The sequence below is a fragment of the Schistocerca nitens genome, chromosome 1, assembly GCF_023898315.1.
Source record: "Schistocerca nitens isolate TAMUIC-IGC-003100 chromosome 1, iqSchNite1.1, whole genome shotgun sequence".
Taxonomy (NCBI): domain Eukaryota; kingdom Metazoa; phylum Arthropoda; class Insecta; order Orthoptera; family Acrididae; genus Schistocerca; species Schistocerca nitens.
The window spans coordinates 1,308,693,711-1,308,716,262 of NC_064614.1; the positions used below are offsets into that span (position 1 = coordinate 1,308,693,711).

At 36.5% G+C, this 22,552-nt stretch overlaps 2 protein-coding genes across 6 annotated transcripts in view; one reads left to right on the plus strand and one right to left on the minus strand.

The window, feature by feature from the left end:
• LOC126202618 (putative FERM domain-containing protein FRMD8P1) overlaps positions 1-22,552 on the plus strand; it is a 359,262-nt gene that overhangs the window by 197,043 nt on the left and 139,667 nt on the right. The gene's annotated exons all lie outside the window — the stretch shown is intronic.
• Positions 567-21,785, minus strand: LOC126202711 (5-hydroxytryptamine receptor 1A-like). Its single transcript, XM_049936888.1, has 2 exons — positions 21,321-21,785; positions 567-2,892 (listed from the first exon to the last, which is right to left on the minus strand). The coding sequence occupies exons 1-2, from the start codon at positions 21,781-21,783 to the stop codon at positions 2,003-2,005; spliced, it is 1,353 nt and encodes a 450-aa protein (XP_049792845.1). The 5' UTR covers positions 21,784-21,785; the 3' UTR covers positions 567-2,002.

Below are 22,552 nucleotides of genomic sequence, written 5' to 3' on the forward strand. Positions count from 1 at the left end.
ACAAAAAGTAAATAAAAATCTCTTTCTTCTGAAATCAAATCTAAATCATGTGTTGCTGTTTATGTGTGTTCTGTTGCAACCTGACAACGTATGACCCCTTATGGCTCATTTAAGAGCTGCTACTATCGCTGGACAGACTTCGTACTCAAAAAACCTTTCTCCAAGCAATTTCAGTTATGTTCAGATGGCTCAAAGAAGCACAGGGCACCAAGAAGCTCTGATGTAATAGAGAGGTAAATTATGCATTTCATACACAGTTGGACAGAGTCCCAAACAAATGCTTTTCTCTGAAAAATCAGGCACTTTGTAAGCACTGGTGAACTTAACTGTGTGAGGAAATTATATGTTGAAAAGTGATGTAGCAGTGAGTTGTGCTGTGTGAAAGTTTAAAAATATTTAACTGTTTAGTTTATATTTGAATTGTGTGTGTGTGTGTGTGGGGGGGGGGGGGGGGGGTATATTCCAGTCACAAAAATAAACACATTTACTTCGTCTTAATCTTTTATTAACAAAATTGAAGTTACAAAATACTTAACTTATAGAAGTGTAAAAATGTAAAAATTTTGAAAAAAGAGAGAATGAGATAGAGAACTCATTTACGTCAAATCCTTTTGAGGACAAGAGATTCACAAATAAAAATGTCTACCAAAAAGAGAGATCATTTAACATGCTCACTGACATGAAATATATTAAGTTAGAACAATACTTAGTTTCTGATAGGTGATAAATAAAGAAGTCGGTTCATCCTGTGTAAATACAGACATATAATTCCAAGTATAACAGAACTTTTGAGGGAATGTATGCATTTTTTTAAAGCAGTGCACATTCCATAGGCTACTGTATGTTAATCTTGGTGTTTGCTGTTAGTTGATTAGCAGTGGGTGTAATTAGTTCTCGCATATGTTTCCTTTATGCTGTGACGCATTGTTGGCAATATTAATTCACATTCAGAGGAAACCTTTGGACAACGACCTAACAGCCAAATCAAAGCATCTGTGTGTAGCCCAAGACAAGTCTCTCAGACTGACACAAACCAAACAACTTGCACGTCAACATCACATATCGATGTACTTAGCAGTATCGAGTAGACCAACTTGAAAATACTACACCACAAGATTGATTGAATGAAGGTGCATGTATCAGCTCTGCATTCTTTATTTACCTAGTATGTTCATTTTGTCTTGACAAGGAATTAAATTTCTTACTGTTTTGATGTGACTGCCAGTTGTATTTCTGTTCTTTTTCTTTCCTTTTTTCATTTATCTTCTTTTGTTTAAAAATATTTTGCAGTCACCCTTAAAGACCAGCAGTGAAAGTTGTTTGTACCAAAATTGCTGGCTTACTGGTTTTGGGTCTTTGAATTTAACTTTTATCATTTACTTGTTGTATTTCTGCAGTGAGTATGTAACGCTCATCTGTACAATCTCTTATGTGGCGAATACCTTCCTTCTCATCCCCCTCTCCTATATACACTGTTTCTTTCACTCCCTGAACAGCTAATTATCTTTTTTTATGTAAAAAAGTGCTATTGTTTACCAGTTTGACTTCAGTTTCAATAAATGCCTGCTTTTACTGTAATAACACATTTCACACATGAAAATTGCAAACCTGTTGAAGGATGAGGCAAATGAAGTCACAAGATTTTTGTTCCTGATTGGCCAAACAAAATATACTACATCTTCCCAATTCTTCGGTTTTGAAGTGCAAAATAAAAAAAAAAAAAATACACACAGATAATTTTAGGAGTCTGTGATGTGGTAATCAAAAAATAGAACTAGGTCAGCTAAAAGTTATTCTCATACCTTTACAATACATCTCTGCCCTTGTGAACAGAACATAGCGATATTAAAAGAAGGAACTAAAATTGTAGAGCACCACAACCCAGAAATTGAACTTAGGGTTTTCACTGGCTGAATGCTATAAACACTACTAAGTAAGCATTCCTGTCCAGAGCACCAAAGATTCGTCAGCTCTTGTCTTAGATGTAAGAACTGTGCAGTTTCTATAAGTGTGTTTCATCTCTGCTTGCTTCCATTGGGGCAAGTGCACCTGTTTCCCTGCTGCCAGAATTTCTGCACGCACTGGACTTGCTACTGCTCCTGCCCGACGTTGTTCGCGTGCTGCGACTCCCTGTTGTCGAGCTCTTATTGCTTCGATCGCTTCTGTACTTTTGTAGCTGATTGACCTTCTTTCTTAAGAAAGTCCTAAAACCATTGTGCCACCACGCGTAGATTATAGGATTGATTAGCGAGTTTAAAAACCCTAGTATCGCCAGCGGGGCTGCAATGATAACACTTAGAGTTTTGCACGTTTTCTCATCTTTACACAAAAGATACATGACACAGGCGACAAAATACGGCACCCATGTTATGACAAAAGAACCTGTGGTAAAGAGGACAACTTTAACTGCTTTTGCCTTTTTAGGTTTAGACTTTGGCTCCATTTGTGTACTCATTCCTCCTCGAAAGATGCGCATATTTTTTGCATTGTTTTTGGGTGATCTCTGATTCTGAGTTGAACCATTTGTATTAGCTTCTTCATCAGCTCTTTGCAGCTGACGAACCTTTTTTAAGGCACGGTACAAAATGATAGAATAAAGTATAATTACAGTGATCACAGGAATTATGCCGAGGTATGTTACCAGTAAGACGAGTCCGGCTGGCATTCGAATGAACCAACAGACTCTTCCGTTATTAGTATTACCAGACCACCCAAAAGCAGGAAGGAATCCGACAACTACTCCAAGAACCCAGGTGCTTGCGATCAGTAGTCGAGCTCTTCTCGGATACAGCCAACGCTGGTACTGCAGGCCGTAACCGATGTAAAGGAAGCGGTCCACAGCAATCAGACCCACACTCCATACTGATGAGAGGGTACTCGATAGAATCATACCTATAAATGATACAAAAAGTGACAGCAACTGTGCATAGCAATAGGTCAATAATTATAGAAAGAAACACACTTCACCATATGCTAACAGCATTTAATATCATTAGCTAACAATAACCACCAAAGTGAGGGAGTATAAATAAAAAATATTTTTCTTAATATTTGCAATAACTATGCACCGTATCTGAAGTTAATGTTTGCTGCATTTATGTGAAAGTTAGTACGCATGAAGGATGTCACAGAAGTGTTACTTTGTGGCACCCTTTAATTGGCTAACATATTAACTCTTAGTTCACATAGCTGCTTAAAACTTCTGCTCCATCTGTTATCTAGTGTCCAGTAGACATGAAAATTCGAGAAATTAAGGTCACGAGGAAATTTCCTGTTGCTGAAACTATCCACAACATTTGCAGGACATGTTTTCAAAACTTTAAAACTAGCATAAGTGGAAGAGGGAATAAGTGTTAATGGAAAATATGTAAACCAACATTTTGATCCTGGCATTGTACTGTTTGCCTCTAGTGAACAGATAAACTTCCACAACAAATGAAAGTAGGCCTTAAAATATGGTATAGTGAGACTGAAGTTATTTTCTGTGAATACATAGAAAAGAAAATAGTTTAAATTAGTAGTGGGATCATAAAATCATTTAATGAATATTTTTATTTAGAGCAGTTGAAGATGAGTCTGTTGACAGCAAAATATGACCTGTGGTGCTTTTTCTAAACTAAGAAAAGTTTTTAAAACTAAGTGTCAGAAGAGGAAGATTGCAACCTATGTGTTTATCAGTTTCAACTCCTGACAATGAGGCACAGATGTATAATGTGAAAACCATCCAGAAACTGTGTTCATTCAGTGCGCAGAGGAGAGAGTTGTATTGGAAACTGTTAAGAGAGACAGGAAAATAAACAGTGATGGAGTTGTGACAGTTGTGACCAGACAAATGAGAGGTAAATGATGCAAGACACAAGAGAGGACTGTGGTCACATCTTAATACATGGGCATGTAGTGACATTAGAAAACTTGGATGCATACACAGGAAAAGGTTATTCTTGGGCAAGTCTTGAGACAAGACCTTGGACCAGCAGTGAATAACAAGTGGATAATGATGATGATGAGGATGATGATTGTGATGATGATGATAATGACTCTTCATGTGAGATAACATGTTGCATCCTCCCTACCAAAAAACCGTCAGTCCAGTGACAAATTTAGCTTGTTACCCCACATGGTCATAATTTTGATAATAAGCATAGATGTGGTACCGAGTCAAATGCTTTTTGAAAATCAAGAAATGCTGCATCTACCTGACTGCCTTGATCCAAAGCTTCCAGTATGCCATGTGGGAAAAGTGTGACTTGGGTTTTGCGTGATAGATGTTTTCAGAATCCGTGCTGGTTGGCATGGAGAGACAATTCATGCCTCTTGCATCACAATAATGCAGGCTGCACATTCATCCATGTTGGTGTGTGACTATTGCACAAAAAATGAAATCACTGTGCTGCCTCATCCTCTGTGCTCTTGGGACATGGCCATTGGAGACTTTTTTTTTATTTTGAAAGTTGAAAATGCCATTGAAAGGATGAAGATTTGCAACAATAGATGAGATAAAAGAAAATTTGCAGATGTCACCTTGTGCAATCCAACAAGGGGCTTACCAAGACTGCTTCCAGAAATGGAAATGGTGTTGGGATTGGTGTATAAATTGTGGAGGAGAGTATTTTGAATGAGATATGGCACAGTATGTGAAAGGTAAGCATAGAAAACTTTTCTGGAGAAAATTCTGGAATTTTTTTGACAGGTCCCATATAATGCCTTTTGTTAGTTTTTTCTATCATTATGTCCTGACACATATGCATCCCTGTTGCTCCTGTATTTTTTCAAATTTATTCTATCCATCTTCCGTTAGGTTGTCAACCCAGTCTTTTCTCATCACTCAGGATCAGGTGTAGACTTTCTTGTGTTGTCGATCCATCTAACATTATTTACCTACATTCCTGTCCACTTCCATTTCATTATCACAATGGTCGTAATTATTTATCCAGTCTGTTTCTTGCTCCATTCCCTTGTTTTCTGTCTCTCCTAATAATTGTTGTTTTGTATGTTTCTGTTGTTTGCTTAGAGACCCTCAGTTTTCCAATTTTTGCACGTTAAAAGTCTATGTCTCACAGCAAAAAGTCACAACTGGTACTGCACACTTCGCAGATACGCAGGAAGCTTAATTTTGACAGGCCTAGTAGGTTTACCAAAAGTGCTTCTGTGCATTTTTATTGTTCTGTCCATTTCTTTCACTGTCTGTCAGTCATTGTCTTCATCTGCCCTAAATATAGGAACTTGTCCACTGTTTTTATGGATCCACTATTAATTTGTACTGTTTTCTTTTCAGTGTGTTTGTCTTCTGATAATTAAATGATGTTTAAACCTCATTTCTGACTCACTTTATTAAGTTCTATTTGTTGTCGAGGTTTGTGGCACTGGAGATAGGCTGTACATCGTTGTCAGTAAAATCAAGTCATCTCAGACAGGTTCCACTAACACACTTTTTTTTCTATGTTTCTCAATCAAGGACCTGAAGACACTCTCAAAGAATGTGGTACGAAATCTTCTCAGACTCCTCTTTCATCTTTGAATTCCAACTGTCCTGATGAAGTGCAATGGAATACTTAGTACACGTTTTTCTTTATACCAGCATAAATTGAACCTAAGCCTAATTTTTCTAGAGCTATCAGTACAGACTTTGTCAATTCTGCTTCAAAACCTTTATCATTCTATAAATACCAGATATAATGGTACTTCATACTGCTCTCTTTACTTTATAATTCATCATGACTTGCACATGGTTCAGCCACCTTGTTTTTTACCCTGTGTGGTTTGTGATAATTCTGTGAACATCTTGTATTTTACTGAAAGTATGCTGATATGTGTATAGCTTTTTACCCCTTGTTGTCTGTCACCTTCTCCGTGAATGTCTGCATGAATGTCGAATGACAAATTTCTGTGTTGTTCCAGTTTTGCAGAATTGTCCTCCTACAAAGACATTCCATACATAATTTAGCAAGTTTCTTTTGTATAAAGTTCCTTCATTTGTAATAATTTCAAAATGAAGAGCATCAACTCTTGCCCTTTATCTTTCCTAAATACCCCATTTGGCTCTGTATACCTCACCTTGTTACTTCTGTAATTCCATTATTTTTATTGTTATCTATTAGTGATCCTGGTTCATATCTTGGATGTTTCTTCTCAAAGGAGCGTACTATCTAAATATGTTCAAGTGTACAGACCTCCATTCAAGCAGAATGTAATTAACAGTTATCCTGTAGCAATTATCTTGTAACTGAGTGAATGTCGAATGAGTAGTAATCAGTAAAAGGCATTGCTGCCAATTTTATTCTATTCCGCTAGAGCCATCATACTCAGAAATAGAGAAGAGCTGTTTAATGATGGCTGATAGTTAATATAGTCAATGAAATTATGAATGCTATTATTTATTGACTACTTTTCCTAGCTTTGCATTATATGTTTCAGAGAATGCTGTGCTCATGACTCTTCATACTGCTTGCACAGTGACACTGTGTTGTATCAATATGAGGAGCAATGTGAGCTATGTGCCTAGTATAATTTTCAGACCATAAACCACATTTGATATTGCTGAACACTACACTTTGCTTCAAAACACCAATAATCTTGTGTTCATTACTCAAAATTATCTATAACATTCCTCTCCTGTGACAAGTCTTATCAGTTTATTCCTTTCTAATCTAAATTCTCTGTTTTTATTTTGTTTTTGAAGTCATTAGTCTGTTTTGTAACCTTCTGCATCATCGATGAGGATATTAGAGATGTCTAGATTGATATAGCCCTGTAACTTTTGTTCTGTCTTCAAATAATAAAGCTGTTGAAGATTGTAGTTTAAAGCTGTCAGGCTTGCTTTGTCTCCCAAATCTTATTGCTGATTTAGAAGGTTCACTGTTAAAATTCAGGAAACTGAGGTCATATTAAGCCTGTGCAGATGTAAATGTACATGCAGATATGCCTGATCTCATGCATTGTGGATACATTGCACCTGGAGTAGAAAACTGCGTCTACTTAGTGATCTAGGACAAGGACAGTTTTGGGCATGGATATGTAAAAGAGCTGTGGGGTGGAGAAGTGGTACAACAGCAAGGGAGGTCATTGGGAAGATCTTGGCTGTGTGGAACATTTAGGGGAGCTAAGTGGCTTCTTTCTAGCAAACAGGTCTGATCAGTGCAAGAGGTTGTTAGGGGGTTGTCATAATCTGTCTAATTTGGATGTGGGATATCTACATCTACATACATACTTCAGAAGTGACTGTACAGTGCCTGGCAGAGGGGACCCTGTACTGTTGCTGATTATTCTTTTTCCAGTTCCACACAAAAATGGAGTAACAGAAGAGTTACTTCTTGTATGCCTCTCTACAAGCCCTAATCTTCCTTATGGCATCCTTGAAGTTCTTGCATGGATGAAACATTGGAGGCAGAAGAATTGTTGTGTGGTCTATCACAAATGTGATTACTCAACAGCATTTGGTAAAAAAATTGACTTCTTCACTCTGGTGATTCCCAGACAAATGTCGCAGCACGCCTCGGAATTCCTTTCACCGGACGTGGTGGGAGTCCTGAGCACTCGAGAACGTGTTGCCTGTTTGTTACGTATGTTATCCCCTTTATAGATATGCTACATCTTGCCAGAACTCTCCCTGTAAATCTTATTGTCATCACTTCCCTAAAACTGACCTAATGTGCTCATTGTATTTAATGTCATTTTGCAACATTGTACTTAAATATTTAATCAGTGAGACCTACTTGTACAGTGTGCCGTTAATACTATTTTTGAGCATTAAAGGAATGTTTCTTCTACTTGTCTACATTAATGAACACTTATCCAGATTTAAAGTGAGCTGACATTTGTGACACCAAATAGAGATTCTGTCAGAGTAATCCTTAATCTCCATACAGCCTCTTGACGAAAACACTTACTGGTACAAAATAGTGTTGTCAGCAAACTGCTCATCTTTTCTGACAGATTCTTTAAGTACATGGAGACCAGGAATGGACCTACCACACATCCGTAGTGCACTCCTGGTGTTGCCTTCATCTCTGGCACAATTTTCTCGGTTCTGTCAATTGAAAAGTCTTCGAGCTGTCACATATTTAAGAAGCTGTTTCATTTGCACAGACTTTTGTTTACAGTTGAAATTGTGGCACAGTATTGAATGCTTTGCAGAAGTGTATGGATATATGATCTGCCTGCGTCCAATTGGAAATTTGCTATTGTGTGTAAAAAGGGTGAGCTGTATTTTGCACAAGTGAGGCATTCTAAATCTGTGCCAATTTGTGATGTTCTCGGCCACTGGCCTCAGTTTGCCTTTCGTCTGGATGGATAGTTTACTTATCATTGTGCTTGCATACATAGCAGTGAAGTTGACCATTTGCCATTCCTTCTCCCCACCCACTGCACCATTGTTGTGTTATGGTGGTGGTGGTGGTTAGTGTTTAACGTCCCGTCGACAACGAGGTCATTAGAGACGGAGCGCAAGCTCGGGTTAGGAAAGGAATGGGAAGGAAATCGGCCGTGCCATTTCAAAGGAACGATCCCGGCATTTGCCTGAAACGATTTAGGGAAATCACGGAAAACCTAAATCAGGATGGCTGGAGACGGGATTGAACCGTCGTCCCCCCAAATGCGAGTCCAGTGTGCTAACCACTGCGCCACCTCGCCCGGTGTTGTGTTATGGACACACAAATAACAATATTATTAAATACTGCTGTTTTTGTGTCCATAACAGTTGCAGTCGATAATATTTCCATTGCATTTGAAAAATCGGTCACTTTGTTGTCCAGATACTCAGTGTGTGTCTGCCAGCTCAAATTTTTATCCAAATTTAATCACAACAATTCAGCACAGTCTTGAATGTTTGGTTTTGAATTGCATCATGTGAGTGTTAGATATGTTTAGATTCATCCTATATAAGTGAAACCTAGTTTCTACATTACTGAAGATACTGATTAATGATTTCAGAATTTTTCTGCTTTCTGATTTTCAACTAACACAGAAGTACTGTCTGCAAGTAGAATTGATGGGTAGGTGATATTTAATGGCAAATCATTCATTTGGAACAGAAATGGGACTGGAGCCTTGTGGGGCACTCTGAAGTATTATTATATTCATCCACATCCATACTCTCCAAACCACTGCGAAGTGTTAGGGCCGGCTCCTATTCTTCACATATGGGGTACGGGAAGGAGTGCTTCAACAAAAAGCAAGCAATTAAACATTTTTGTTTCTTTGGCACCTGATGATTTTCCGTAAAGACAAGCCTAGCACAAATGATAATACAAAATTAAACAGTGTCTGAATATAGTGTTTAAAGGCCTAAATCAGGCTTCTAATTTTTAAAATTTTCATTTGGCGTGTGATTACTGACAGCATCTTCTCAAGGTTGGCAGCTGTGTATTAATATTGCCTGCACGGTCATTAAATATGACACGAATAGCAACAGTCCGACACACTAGTCACAAAATTGTTGACACTAGCATTCGTACTCCCACTGCTGGTGCAGTCACAAGTAAAGTCTGATTTAGCTATGTCTCGTAAAGTTGATATATACTGTGTTCTTGGTGCACTATCATTTTAATTTGTTTAATTTTTCTCTCACATATATTTGATTCTTGTTGTTTTTGTTATTTTGTTTCTTCTTCTTCTTCTTCATTATGCGGTACGACCCAGTGACACGGCCTACTAGGGTTCGTCCTCTAAACATCTTTGACACGCTTAGCAGGCTCAACAGTGGCCAGTCCATGATAGACAGCATACAAACACAAAAAACACAGTGTGTATCAACTTTATAATACATATCACATAGTGTAGCTAAATTAAACATACCCTCTGACTGTGTCAGTGGCAAGGTTACAAACACTTGTGTCGACAGTTCTGTGTCACTACAATCCAATATTACTTCTCCTCCATCCGGGATAACATGCTGCGTCCTCCTTAGCAAGAAATCCTCAGTCCAATAACAAACTTTTCCAGTCAAAAAAATAATAAGAAAGAGCAGTAACTCTTTTTTTCTGTTCCACTAGTATGACTTACGCTATTTTAGGAAACTGCCTCTAATGCCATATTTCTTAAGTTTCTCAATAAGCGAGGCATAATTTACAGTATGAGGTCACAGAAGATTCCTACAACCTTGTTGCCCTTGCCCAATTATGTGTTTAGTTTCTCAACAAAAATGTTTACTGCTTCTTTAATGCTTTTCTCTTGTTGTTCCTGGATCATAGAGTATTTTGTAGTAATGTTTTGGTTTTTCCTGACAGTGATCACATCAGATATTTTAGAGATGGCTTGAAGAATTGAGATAGGATGATAACTTTCCATGACCTCTCTGGTTCCCTTTATGAAAATTCATTTAATTTCAACACTCCCCAGTACCTCTGGCAAGCAGGCCTTTTGAAAAAATTGCTTACTGGAGACAGCGAGTGTGTTATTAACTTTTCTGTTGCTTTAATAACTTGCATCCCACATGCAGCATTTTTCTTTTTTAATGCTAAGATTACATCTTCTACAGCCTTCATGGCACCTTTGAAAATTTATAAGGTGTTCAGAATTTGCATTGAGGTCAAATGGATTTATTTGGTTGCACTGATTTCTGATTCTGTTGCATTTATAAGGAATTCATTGAAGCATCCACATATTTGAATTGGGTTTGCAATAGTGTTTCTTTCAGGTAAATTTTTGAAATTTATTATGAATTCCAATTATCCTGTTGTTTGCCAGTAGTTTTATTGCCTCGGCAGCTCTTTTAACCCTTAACTCACAAGGTGTGGTCTCTCTTACCGCACCAGAATTTTACAAGTCGCTCTCGTACGTCAATTATGGCTGATCATTTTTATACACCACATTCGCTCTTTTAATCACCGACCCTCCAGATTATTATTGTCAGTTGCGTTATCGCTTTATTTGAGTGTTGTTGACATGTGATGGGGTCTTCTAGACCGCATCTTGTGAACTACGCACCTGCTTTTCTCAGTTCAGTACAAAATGTGTTAGCAAGAATGTGACGATTTTACACACTCGATGAAATTTTTAGTCGGTGGGTGGAGAATGATGTCAGTGATATAGAGCAAGAAGTAGACAAAGAAAACGATTTTTCAATAGCCAGTGGTCATCGTTCTGCTAGCGAACGAGAGGACCGTTCAGAGGAAGAACTTCAAGACAGTGGTAATGGGGACCTTTCTGTTTCTCCAACAAAATACTTAGTGTTAGTTAAAATTTAATGTGTTCTGAGTTGTGGTAAAGAAAAATGAAAATCTCAGTACTGAATATTAATTTTGCAGCCTTTCTTTTTCTGACTATTGAGTTCAGTTTTTATATGCTGGTTTAAACCCTAGAAATTAGTTTTATGCAAAAATTTGCTTTCTAAAGTGATACCATAATTTTTCAGTACGTAAAATTCAGTTCTCCAACAGTTTGTTTTGTGTACTATTGAAAAAACTTCACAGAAGTATGTGATTTTTGCTAGATACAAAAATTAAATACTGTTGGTTTTATTTAGTGCAATAAAGTCAAAAAGGAGTATTTCAACCACACTTGTATATTTGTAACCATGAATGTTATATAACATAAATTAAATTTTCAAGTGATTTACAGGCTGAATCTTGGTTTAAAGATAGGGATCTCAGGGACCATACCGTGTAGTATACATTAGAGAAAAGTCACCTCGTGAGTTGAGGGTTAAATATAATTTCTTGAAGTCTGACGTATTCAATGAAATCAGATTTGTGTTGTATTTTAGTTCACTGTGCAGCTGCCTTTTCCTTAACTGGAAATTTTCTGGACATTTTTATGTCCTGTATGATCCACTTTAATTTATTTGCTAGTTTTTTGCCACAGGTTTCAGGATGGAAACATTTCATTGAAGATCTCAGGAAAACTATTTATGAACTTGTGAGATTTTATAGTACCTGAGGTACAGTGATGAAAACGTCATTTTCTCTCTTTTATTTTATTACAAAATATGAACAAGCTTGCTTTGCCAAAGTTCCTTTCAATGTTTACTTCTATACCTGAACTGCTCCTGTCTGTGGTAGCTCAGTAAATAATGCAGAATGAGCTGAGATAACCAAATTTACTCAAAATTTACACACATCTTCATATACATATTAGTTAAAACTTTACTGAAACAGTTTGCTCACTGGGCATTTTATCTGGTAGATTCAAAGAAATTCACTCTGAAAACATGTGTTTTGGCACTGAATCTTGAAGCATAACTACTTTCAATTTTGCATCAATTTAAAATCACAGCTGTAGCAAGTTTTTTTTTTTATTTTTTCTGTGCAAACATCTTATGGCATGCTTCAGTTTTTAGATGGGAAGTGTGAACGTATGGGACATGAAATGAAATTTGTTCCTAGATTGAGAATTTCTTGGTAGGGATAACACAACATGTTATCTCAGATGGAGAGTTGTCAACAGATGTAGTAGTTAAAAAAGTGTCCCCCAGAAAAGTGTTTTGTTTGTCATGTCATACGTTAACAACCGGGCAGACCCTTGCTGTTCATGCTGTGTATTCATGACCTTACAGACAATATCAATAGTACTGTCCGAAAGAGTTGCATAAATATCCCATCAGATCTTCTTGAGATTTCAAAGTGATGAAAACATTTGCGACTTGTTTTAAATGATGTAGAACTTGAGCTTCCCCTGGCATGCCAAATATTCAGATAACTTGTAGGAATTCAGCTGTGTAAAACCCTTGACAAGCCTGATATTTTGACATATTAGCACATCGTCATTTTGAGCACAATAAAGAACTATTGCCTCCACACGTGATGACTGTGAGATGTCTTACAGGTACCCTGGCTCACCAGACATCAGTAAATGGGCAGCTATATTACAGTGAGTATGTATTTCACTAAGTCACATCATCTGATGATGGTGTTTTGGTTTGACAAAGAAGTAACACGGCATTTCAGTACTCACATCAATTGTGATATCTGAGAATTTTTTCTTCAAAACTGGTTCTAGTCCTAATGAAGTTGTAAAATAAAAAACTTCAAAACTGTTTCTTGCTCTAATGAGGATATAAAAGAAAAAAGCTATGAAAAATAGCAGATTGGCAATAAAGTATTTTAAAATTATAATGTTAGTGATAAAACATCACATGCGTAGGTACCTATGGGATTAAAAATGATTGCGTGATGATTACTGATAATAACTTTCAAAACCATGTGCTACCCCTGAGTTCTAATAGGCTTGAATGAAGTGGGTAACTTAGATGAGTTATTGTACTTTAACAAGTAGTGTAACATTGATATGGGGAATGACAACCACACACTTATGGAGGAAGTGTATAAAGAGAAAAACACAAGAAGGTGATGCATAATGCAAAGTTCAAATGGCTCTGAGCACTATGGGACTTAACTTCTGAGGTCATCAGTCCCCTAGAACTTAGAACTACTTAAACCTAAGTAACCTAAGCACATCACACACATCCATGCCCGAGGCAGGATTCGAACCTGCGACAGTAGCGGTCGCGCGGTTCCAGACTGTAGCGCCCAGAACCGCTCAGCCACCTCGGGCGGCTGCATAATGCAACTCAGACATTATTCCCTCATGAAACTTCCTGGCAGATTAAAACTGTGTGCTGGACCGAGACTCAAACTTGGGACCTTTTCCTTTCGCGGGCAAGTGCTCTACCAACTGAGCTACCCAAGCATGACTCATGACCCGTCCTCACAGCTTTACTTCAGCCAGTACCTCCTCTCCTCATTTTCCTGCTTACTTGAGAAGAGATAGTTCTAAAATATGTAACTAACAGTCATCATAGGTACAAAGGTAAGACATTTTACTAATGAAGTTTTGATACCCAGAATGATAACCATTTTGTTTTTGTGCCCATCAATTGCTGAACATTTGAACACCCTCTCTACACAGTGAATGAGTCTCCTTTCTCATACCATCATTTATTTTCCATCTGGGGTGAATTAGGGTAGCATACATATTTTATTGTTTACAAATGGAAGAATCTTAATGGCAGTATTATGAAAACAGCTGAGGAAGTGGCTGAAGATGTGATTGGTAACCGAATACTATGAAAATAATTTCACAGAGCACTGAAATTCTAAGTTGAAACAAAGCATCATGAATAGATGACACTCCACCAGAATTTTTTATAATCCTTGGATTAACCAACCATCATAAAACTCTTCCACTTATGATGTAGGAGGTAGGAGGCAGGCATTGTAAGTTGCTTAGTTATTTAATGAAATGTTTCACAGATCATATTCATGACAAACGTGATGAACTCACAAAAAGATGAAAAAATGTTTGCTTGAGTACATGCTACCCACTTATAGCTTTTTCTGCAAATGATTAAATTGAGGGTTTGTCTCAGATTATCCCGCAAGACATCAGTGAATGAAAATATTCAAAATATGTTAACTTACTGACTTCCATGTCCCCAAAGTTGGCAGTTATTCTTATGGCAAAACTAGTGAAACATAAATGTTTTAGCAGGGATATTGTATGGTTTCTCCAGGAAAAGCTTGCATCAATATGCACACTTAAGAACTTAGAATTTTCTGCTGTCCTTATACAATGACAACAGGAAGTGGGATATTTTTGCCATTTCAGAACTGGATGACCTGTGTCTTTTTTAAAATTTAAAGCTAGCCCATTTCTGCAAAACTAGTCAGTAACTTTCACAAAAATGCACCTTTGCTCAGCTTCACAAAAATGCTCGTATACTCTGCAGAAAGGCTCAGCTGTAAATAGGAGTGTGAGACCAACAGTAGTTCAAAGTCTTGTCAGAGCCCAGGCATCAAGACATGTAACAAAAAAACTTATAGTATTTGAAAAAGGTTGCTGTGCGTGTCATCAAGATATTGTGCGTGGAAATGAAAAGTCAGCAAAACTCCTGGAAGTACACTATTAGTATTTGTTCTGCCTTCAGATTCGAGTCAAGTGGTAGATCATTAACATAAAGCAAGATGGACCAGTGACCAAACCCTGTGGGACATCCATTGTATAAACCCTGTGGGGCTTCCATTGTAATTGCTCCTCATGCAGATGATAAGGTGTGTCACTTTGTTTTACTTATACAGCCTAAGGTAGCTTGCTACATTCTGTTCCTTAAAATAAGAACTAAATTGGGCATGTGCTGTACTACGAATTCCATAAAAACTTAAATTCCTTAATAGTATATTCCTTAATGTATATCCAGTGCCGTCGATAAGTCACAGATGATCCCAAATGGTGATATTTGATGATGTAAATCTATAAATTATTCTCTCTGTAGAGTAGCCATTTTGAAATCCAAACTGTGATTGTCTAGGTATCCAATTACTACACAGGTCGATGACAACTATGGAGCACATTATCTTCCGAAAAGATTTAGAAAATGATGTAAGGAGTAACACTAGGCAGTAGTTACTGACATCTGTGGAATGCCTAGCAGTGGCACATTGAAATCTACATGGGTAAACACCCTGAATTAATGGTGCAGTACATGCAAGAGTAAGAACACTACATTTGTTGGGCAGCAATTAATGTTTCGTGTTTTATTGGAGATATAATCCATCCCCACATGAAACTTTACTTTTTAGAGTCACAGTGAGATTCCTTATTTAAGTATGGAAATGACACTTATTTTGATTTCACTAAAATTCCTCTGTACCATTTGTGTACTGTTTTGCTTTCTTTTCCAAACTATTTGAACCAGTTTTCTCAACTGTTTGTAAAAGGTAGTTATTAAAAATATCTGCTGTATGTGAACTGTCTTTTAAATGCTCCCTTTCTCTTTAACAAAAATGATGTTGTCTTCTGTGGCTTTTTCCCTGCCTCTGTTTCAACAGTATTCATTATTGATTTGATACCCTCAAACCCCAGGAGGACTAATAATTCCACTTCCAAAGAAGGCAAGGGCATAGAGTTACACAAACAAACCACCAGTTTAAGTAATCATGGTTTGCAAAATGCTTACACAAATATTCTATGGAATTACTGAATGCACCTCCACCCATTTGAGGATGTAGAAAAAGCTTTTAATGATATTGTATGGAATGCTTTATTTGGAGTTCTGAAACTGACAGGGGTAAAATACAGGGAGTGAAAGGTTTTCTGTTACTTTGACACAAACCAGACTGCAGTTATAAGAGGCGAAAGACATAAAATGAAGGCAGAAACTTGGAAGAGAGAGAGAGAGGCAAGGTTCTGAGCAAGTAGTAAAGGATCCTGAGGAGAAATTTGGAAAGGGAATTAAAATTCGGGGAGAAGATTTACAAACACTGACAATATTACAGTGTCACTGGCATAGATGGGAATACATTTTGATCTCTTGAACAGAAAGGTCAGGAGTTATAAGATGAACAGCAACAAAAGTAAAACAAAGGTAATGAATTCTAGCCAAATTGAACCAGATGATGCTGACTAAATTAGATTAGGAAATGTTACACTAAAAGATTGGGCAGTAAAATAACTGATGATGACTGAAGTAGAGAGAGCAAATGCAGACTGACAACAGCAGTACTGTGTTTCCAAAGAAAAGTCTGTTAACACTGAATATAAATTTAAGGGCAGGGAAACCTGCAGTGCAGCCTTGTACAGAAACGAAATTTGTACAATAGGCCATACAGACAAGCAGATAATGGTTGCTTCTGAAAAGTGATGTTGCAGAAGAATACTTAAGATTAAATTGTAAGACCAGACAACTATCGTAGAGGTACTGAATCTAATTTGGGGAAGAAATAGCTTTGTCACTCTACTTCACTAAAAGAAGGGATCTATTGATAGGCCATATCCTGTGGCATCTAGGAATTTGAAGAATTGTGAAGGTCAAAACTACAAAGCGAGACAGGCTTGAATGCAGTAAGCAGGTTCTAATAGATGTAAGTTGTTGCAGATGTACAGATATGAAAAGACGTGCACAGTGAGCTGCATTGAACCAGTCTTTAGGCTGAGAGCTTCTTCAGCAATGACAGATTTTGTAAATATCTATACGGTTACAAAATTTCCGGACAGATTAAAATTGGGTGCCAGATGATGTCCAAAAACCCAGACATTTGCCTTTTGCAGGAAGTGCCCCTCTTACTGAACTATCTAGGCAGTGGCATTCTTCAGAGGGGAAAACATGTCCCAGAAAAGCAAGTAATTTCCCACCATGTACTTTTTCCCACTGGCCTCTCCAGGAAGGAGAGCAAAAGAAGTACTCACAGATTGAAGCTTCCTGCTGGGTCTGTGTTTGCTAATCTGTCTGGAAGTTTGAAACTTTTTATGTATAATATTTTTGATTCTTGTACAACTGCATTAAAATATTACAGTATGTTTTCCCTTAAAGGGACATACTTAACAGACCAGAGGTAATACTACACTATTCGGAGATGTCATTGTATAACATCTGAAATGATATAAACCATTAACAAAGCAATTTCTACAGCTTGGGTGTATCTACTGGCGCAAGAATGGCAGCTGCATTCTATGAAATAGTTTTGAGGACTCTTCTGTGTTCAGTATTGAAAGACACATGATTAGAAAAACCAGTTAAGGTGTCTTTTTAATCAAAATGACACTTATGCTCATCAGTCATTGTGGACTGAGGAGTTTCTCCATAACAGCAACTTCAAATTAAATTGCTATCTTTGTGCTCACTGCTCACATTATGTTTGCAGTGAAATGAGCCATAAAAGTTCCAACCTTTATTACAATATGTAGATTGGTACAGAGTTTGATAACGGGGTTTAAGAACATATGGCAACAGTTTAGCGTGATAAGCTTGTTTAATTAACATATGTGTCACATCAGATGAGATTATCCCTGTAATGAGCAAAGTAGGGAAGGTAAAAACAATTCATTCCAAAAACTATACAGATTTGTGAAAACTGTACTAAATATGCACAGTGTTTCCATACAGATAAAACTGAACACTGTGTGCATATAATTCCCTTTAACTTGACCAGTAGTTGCGTATTTTATTTTCTGCAGACTAATATAACTGATGGAAGCTATATGTTACACTGTAATTACTGTTGTGTTTGCTGCTATACACATCTCTGTAATGTAGTTTATGAGCAACTTTCATAAAATAAGAGAAGCTCGTCATAGTTTTCATATAACTCAAAAAACTATCAAACTAAATATGATATGTGATCACCATTTTATATTTTGTACTTGTCTCTAACTTTAGAATTACAATTTTTGTTATGCATAGTTTTTGTAGGCAGATGTAACTTTATTACTGTGAAGTATTGTAGCTCAAGAGGACTTTTATTTGAGAAGTTAGTGTATTTAACTCTTCATGGCAGAAAGGTAACAATACATTGCACAGAGCAAGATTGCCAAGTATCTGCAGTGGCTACTTATACTGACTCAGCTAGAGCCAAAACTGCTTATTACTTATTGGTCTCCTTGTTCACGTGTCTTTTATAAGGGCTATTGTGAAACACTCGCCAATGTTATAAAGGCCCATTGTGAATATAGTAATCTTTGATTTTTTTTATTTATTAACTGCTACTTTGGTCCCTGGGGAAGAATTTAGTCACTTTATGTTCAACAACTCAAGTTTATTCATGTAAACTCATTTTCAGGAAGGTTGCAAAAGTCATTAGTAACATGGCAATTCAAAATAGTTAAGTAATAAATTAACAAAAGTCTCAAAGAACATGAATTAAAAGGAGGTAAGGGACTCCATACACATGGTATGGGGTCATGTACATGCGGCCAATTTTGTAGTAAAACTGAGTATGTTAATTTCACATTACATACAAAGTAATAAAAATGGCAGCACAATACATTGCTGAAAACATTCAACAGATATAAATTGTTTAAATACAAAGCACATTAAAAAGGAAGTAATATGTCATTACAAATATGCCAAAACAAGAGAATTACAATGAATATAAAACTGAAATCTAAGCTTAAGGACAGGGGTGGGGCAACATGTAGAAAGCTGGGTGGCACAGTAGACATGTTGCATTACATAAAACTGAAAATCAATATGCCTTACATTTTATAAAGGAAAGAATATTATAAAGTTAGTATAGTAAAATAGAGTATATATATTACACATTCAAAACTAATGTTCATATGCCTATGTAAATGTAATCTAGACTATCAATTCAGATTTTACCATACACTAACAATAATGTGAACAGTATTTATCTCTTTAAGTTTCTCAATGTATATACTGCTTTCTTTGTGCTTCTTATTCTTGCCTTGTATTGTGAAAGAAATGTGTTGATTTTAATTATATACTACACTACTCCATTTAATGGATATGAGCACAATCGATAAATAGTTTGTCAATGTGCACCTTTGCCCTCTCTTTTTTCCTATATAATTATCATTCTTTTGTTAACTGTAATGCATATTGATTTTTATTTTATGTATGAATACTTCCTTCACTGCCTCCACTTTCTTCTGCTTCATGCACACTGACTGCTTATGATTACTCAGGAAGGAACTAATACAGTTGTTGTACAGACCTAGAATATCATATTTTTCAAGCTTTGACAGCAGAATATTATGGTCCATCGTGTCAAAAGCTTTTGACAGGTCAACAAAACTCCTATTGATTCCTGTTTCTTGTTCATCAGGAATAGTATGGAATTAGTGCACTCATAAATAGCAGTTATGTTTGACCTCTGACTTTTGAATCCATGTTGTTCATTGCATAAGATATTGTTTTCATTTACAAATTTTATAAGTTTGTCATACATAACTTGTTCTAATATTTTTGAAATACAGGGGAAATTGTGATGGGTCTGTAGTTATTTACATTAACTTTCTCACCTTTTTATACATTGGAATAACTTTAGATGTTTTCAATACACCAGGGAAAAAGCCTGCCCGATGTGAGCAGTCACATAGGCATGTAAGTATTTCAACTAGGTTTGATGCACTCTTCTTAAGATTGTTGCAGGAACACCATAAATGCCTGCAGAGTTGGAATTTTTTAGTCCTTTTATTGCGTTAGCTGTCTTGCGAGATAGAACTGATGTACAGTGACCCTCTACAAGCATTTATTTTGTATTCATTGGCTTGACTGTTTTTATATAAGTTTGACTGTATCATATTATCAGCACATCTGTGAAAAAATTGTTAAAAGTGTTGTCTACTTTTAAGGGGTTTGTTACTTTTTAATATTTTTGTGATAGTATTTTATTTTTGCAGGGTGATCTGCATTCACCAGATACTTTTTTTATAACACTCCATGTAGTCTTCACTTTATTTTCTGAGTTATAAATGTAAACATCATTCGGCAATATTTTTGGTGCTCTAATTACTTTTCTTAGTATTTTGAAGTATGTTTTATAGTATATGTGTATTTCAGCTGAGAAATTTTTTTATTTAATATTTCTTGAAGTTGTCTTTTCCTCTGACATGAAACCCTTATTCTCCTTGTGATCCAACTGTTTGTTCTAGAATTCCCCCTTATGGTTACAGTTTTCAGTGGGAAGGAAATTTGGAAAAGTGGTTTAAATTGTTAATTTATATCATTAATTTTGGAAACCTGTGATCATTTTTCTTTCTGTAATAAGCTGTTGAAGTAGTTTAAATTATCCTGATTATACCTTCTACTTGTGGCTCTTACAGACATGTTATTAATAACAATGCCTTTCATTTTTAAGCTTAATATTTGAGCAAGTTGGTCACTAAAACCTTCATTGAAAATTTTTAGTGAGGTGTTGCATAAACTTTTCATGACTAGAAACTGATCTAAAGCTGTTTGACAAGTTTCTGTTCCTTGGGTAGCAGATTTTACTTCAGCCATTAAATTACCGGATGATGCAAGGTTCAAAAGGATTCTTTTAAACTTTTCCCAATTTATTATTTGTGAACTATTTTAAAAATTCGTGTTACTCATGACTTGTAGCCTCTCTGCATAAATCTTGAAGAAAATTTTGATTCAAATGCGGAGGGGTGGGGTGGGATGGGGTGGGGTGGGGGAGTTGGGGTAGTAAGCCCCACAAGTCACAGCAGCTGACAGTAACTTGCATTTTGATTTTTATTTGTTGCAGCATAAGTGCTGTGGACTTTTCATTAATAGTTGCTGTTATGAAAAACTCTGAACATACTTATTATACCATTGTCAAAGAACATGATAAATATTCCAGTTAATTTAGTAATAAAAATGATTTCTTATTCAGCAACTAACAATAGGAAATTAAATGACCAAATGAATCACACAGAAGATAAAAGCATGTCTCCAACTTGAACCAAGCTGAAAATAATATATTTATTCTATCAAAAAGTTATGAAACACTAGACAGAGATGAAGCTGATCTTGAATATAGGTTTTTAATTGAACCATATGTGTAACTAATTGTTCTAACATATGAACTTCTGAAATTAGCTGCTGACACAGCTGCAGTGACAGCCACTCAGTGATAAAAGTTAAGAGAAATTAAAAAACTTACCTAACTGGAAGAAACAAGTTGTCTCATCTCTCAGATTTTTTGGGAATGCTTGTCCAAAGACAACTGCAATTCCTGTGATCAGATCTGCCATTGCAATGTTCCCCAAAAACAAGTATGTTGTTTTTGGCTGCACACCACTTCGTATTATTAACCCAGATGATACCACGACAGCCAAATTCAGTATGATGATGAGTGCTCCAATTGCAGGGATGAGGTAATCATAGAGCAGCAGCTGTGTTTTAGCACTTTTTACTATAGTGATATTTAGTGACTGATCTGTGCTGACACTGTTATTAGCTAGAACACTGATATTTTGTGTTAAGTCCATAAAACTGGAGGTTGTAGTGTATTGTTCTAACATTCCAGCAAGTGAGATTACACTTGTGAGGTACGAATCTGTAGCAACTACAGTGGATGGAGAGTGATGCATCCTGTCCCAGAGGCTCTCCGTGGGAGACTGCATGCTCAGCTGCACGGGGGATTGCCACAGCATTGGGTGTGCTGTTGCCTCATCTCTTGTTGACACAGGACACAGATAGTGAAGCTCTTTCCTTCCTTCCTGTGTTGTGTCATATCAGTCCGGGGACTAACTGTTATCAAGTGTAATGGGTGTGAGTTTGCTTCTCAGAATTATAAATTCATGGAATATGGTGGAGCCTTGCTTGTGTAAATTGCAGGTCAGAATGCAGAGGGAGAAAAAACACATTTCTTTGGGGTATTGGAAAATTCTAATTTATAAATTGAAATTAAATATACTCAACTTTCTGCATTAAAAGTGCAAATCTGGAACTGAATATTAAGCAAGAGGAGTAAATTTTTTATGGAAATTAATATGGTTCTCTAAAGTGCTGAGTGGAATACACACAATGGGAAAAAATAAAAAGAACCATTCATCGTATAGTTGAGGCTCTGAGCAGTGTGTGTATACAAAAGCTAGCTTTAGAACTTGTAGCTAAGCTTTCAAATAATGTCCTTTTTGAGCATGTATTGTGCTGATACTGCTACATTAGTGAGGGCAACAGTGTTTCCACCTTATATTTATAAAAAGGTGTTTCTCATACATTTGTGAGAAACTGCAGAGTATATACCCTTAATTTGTACCTTTTGATACCAAAGCATACAGTTCATCATTTCACAATGATAGGGGCGGAAGCCAGGTGTGGGAAACAAAGATATGCATGTTTGGTTGAGAGAATGAAAAGCTGTAGCCATTAAATTAAATTTGTAAGAAA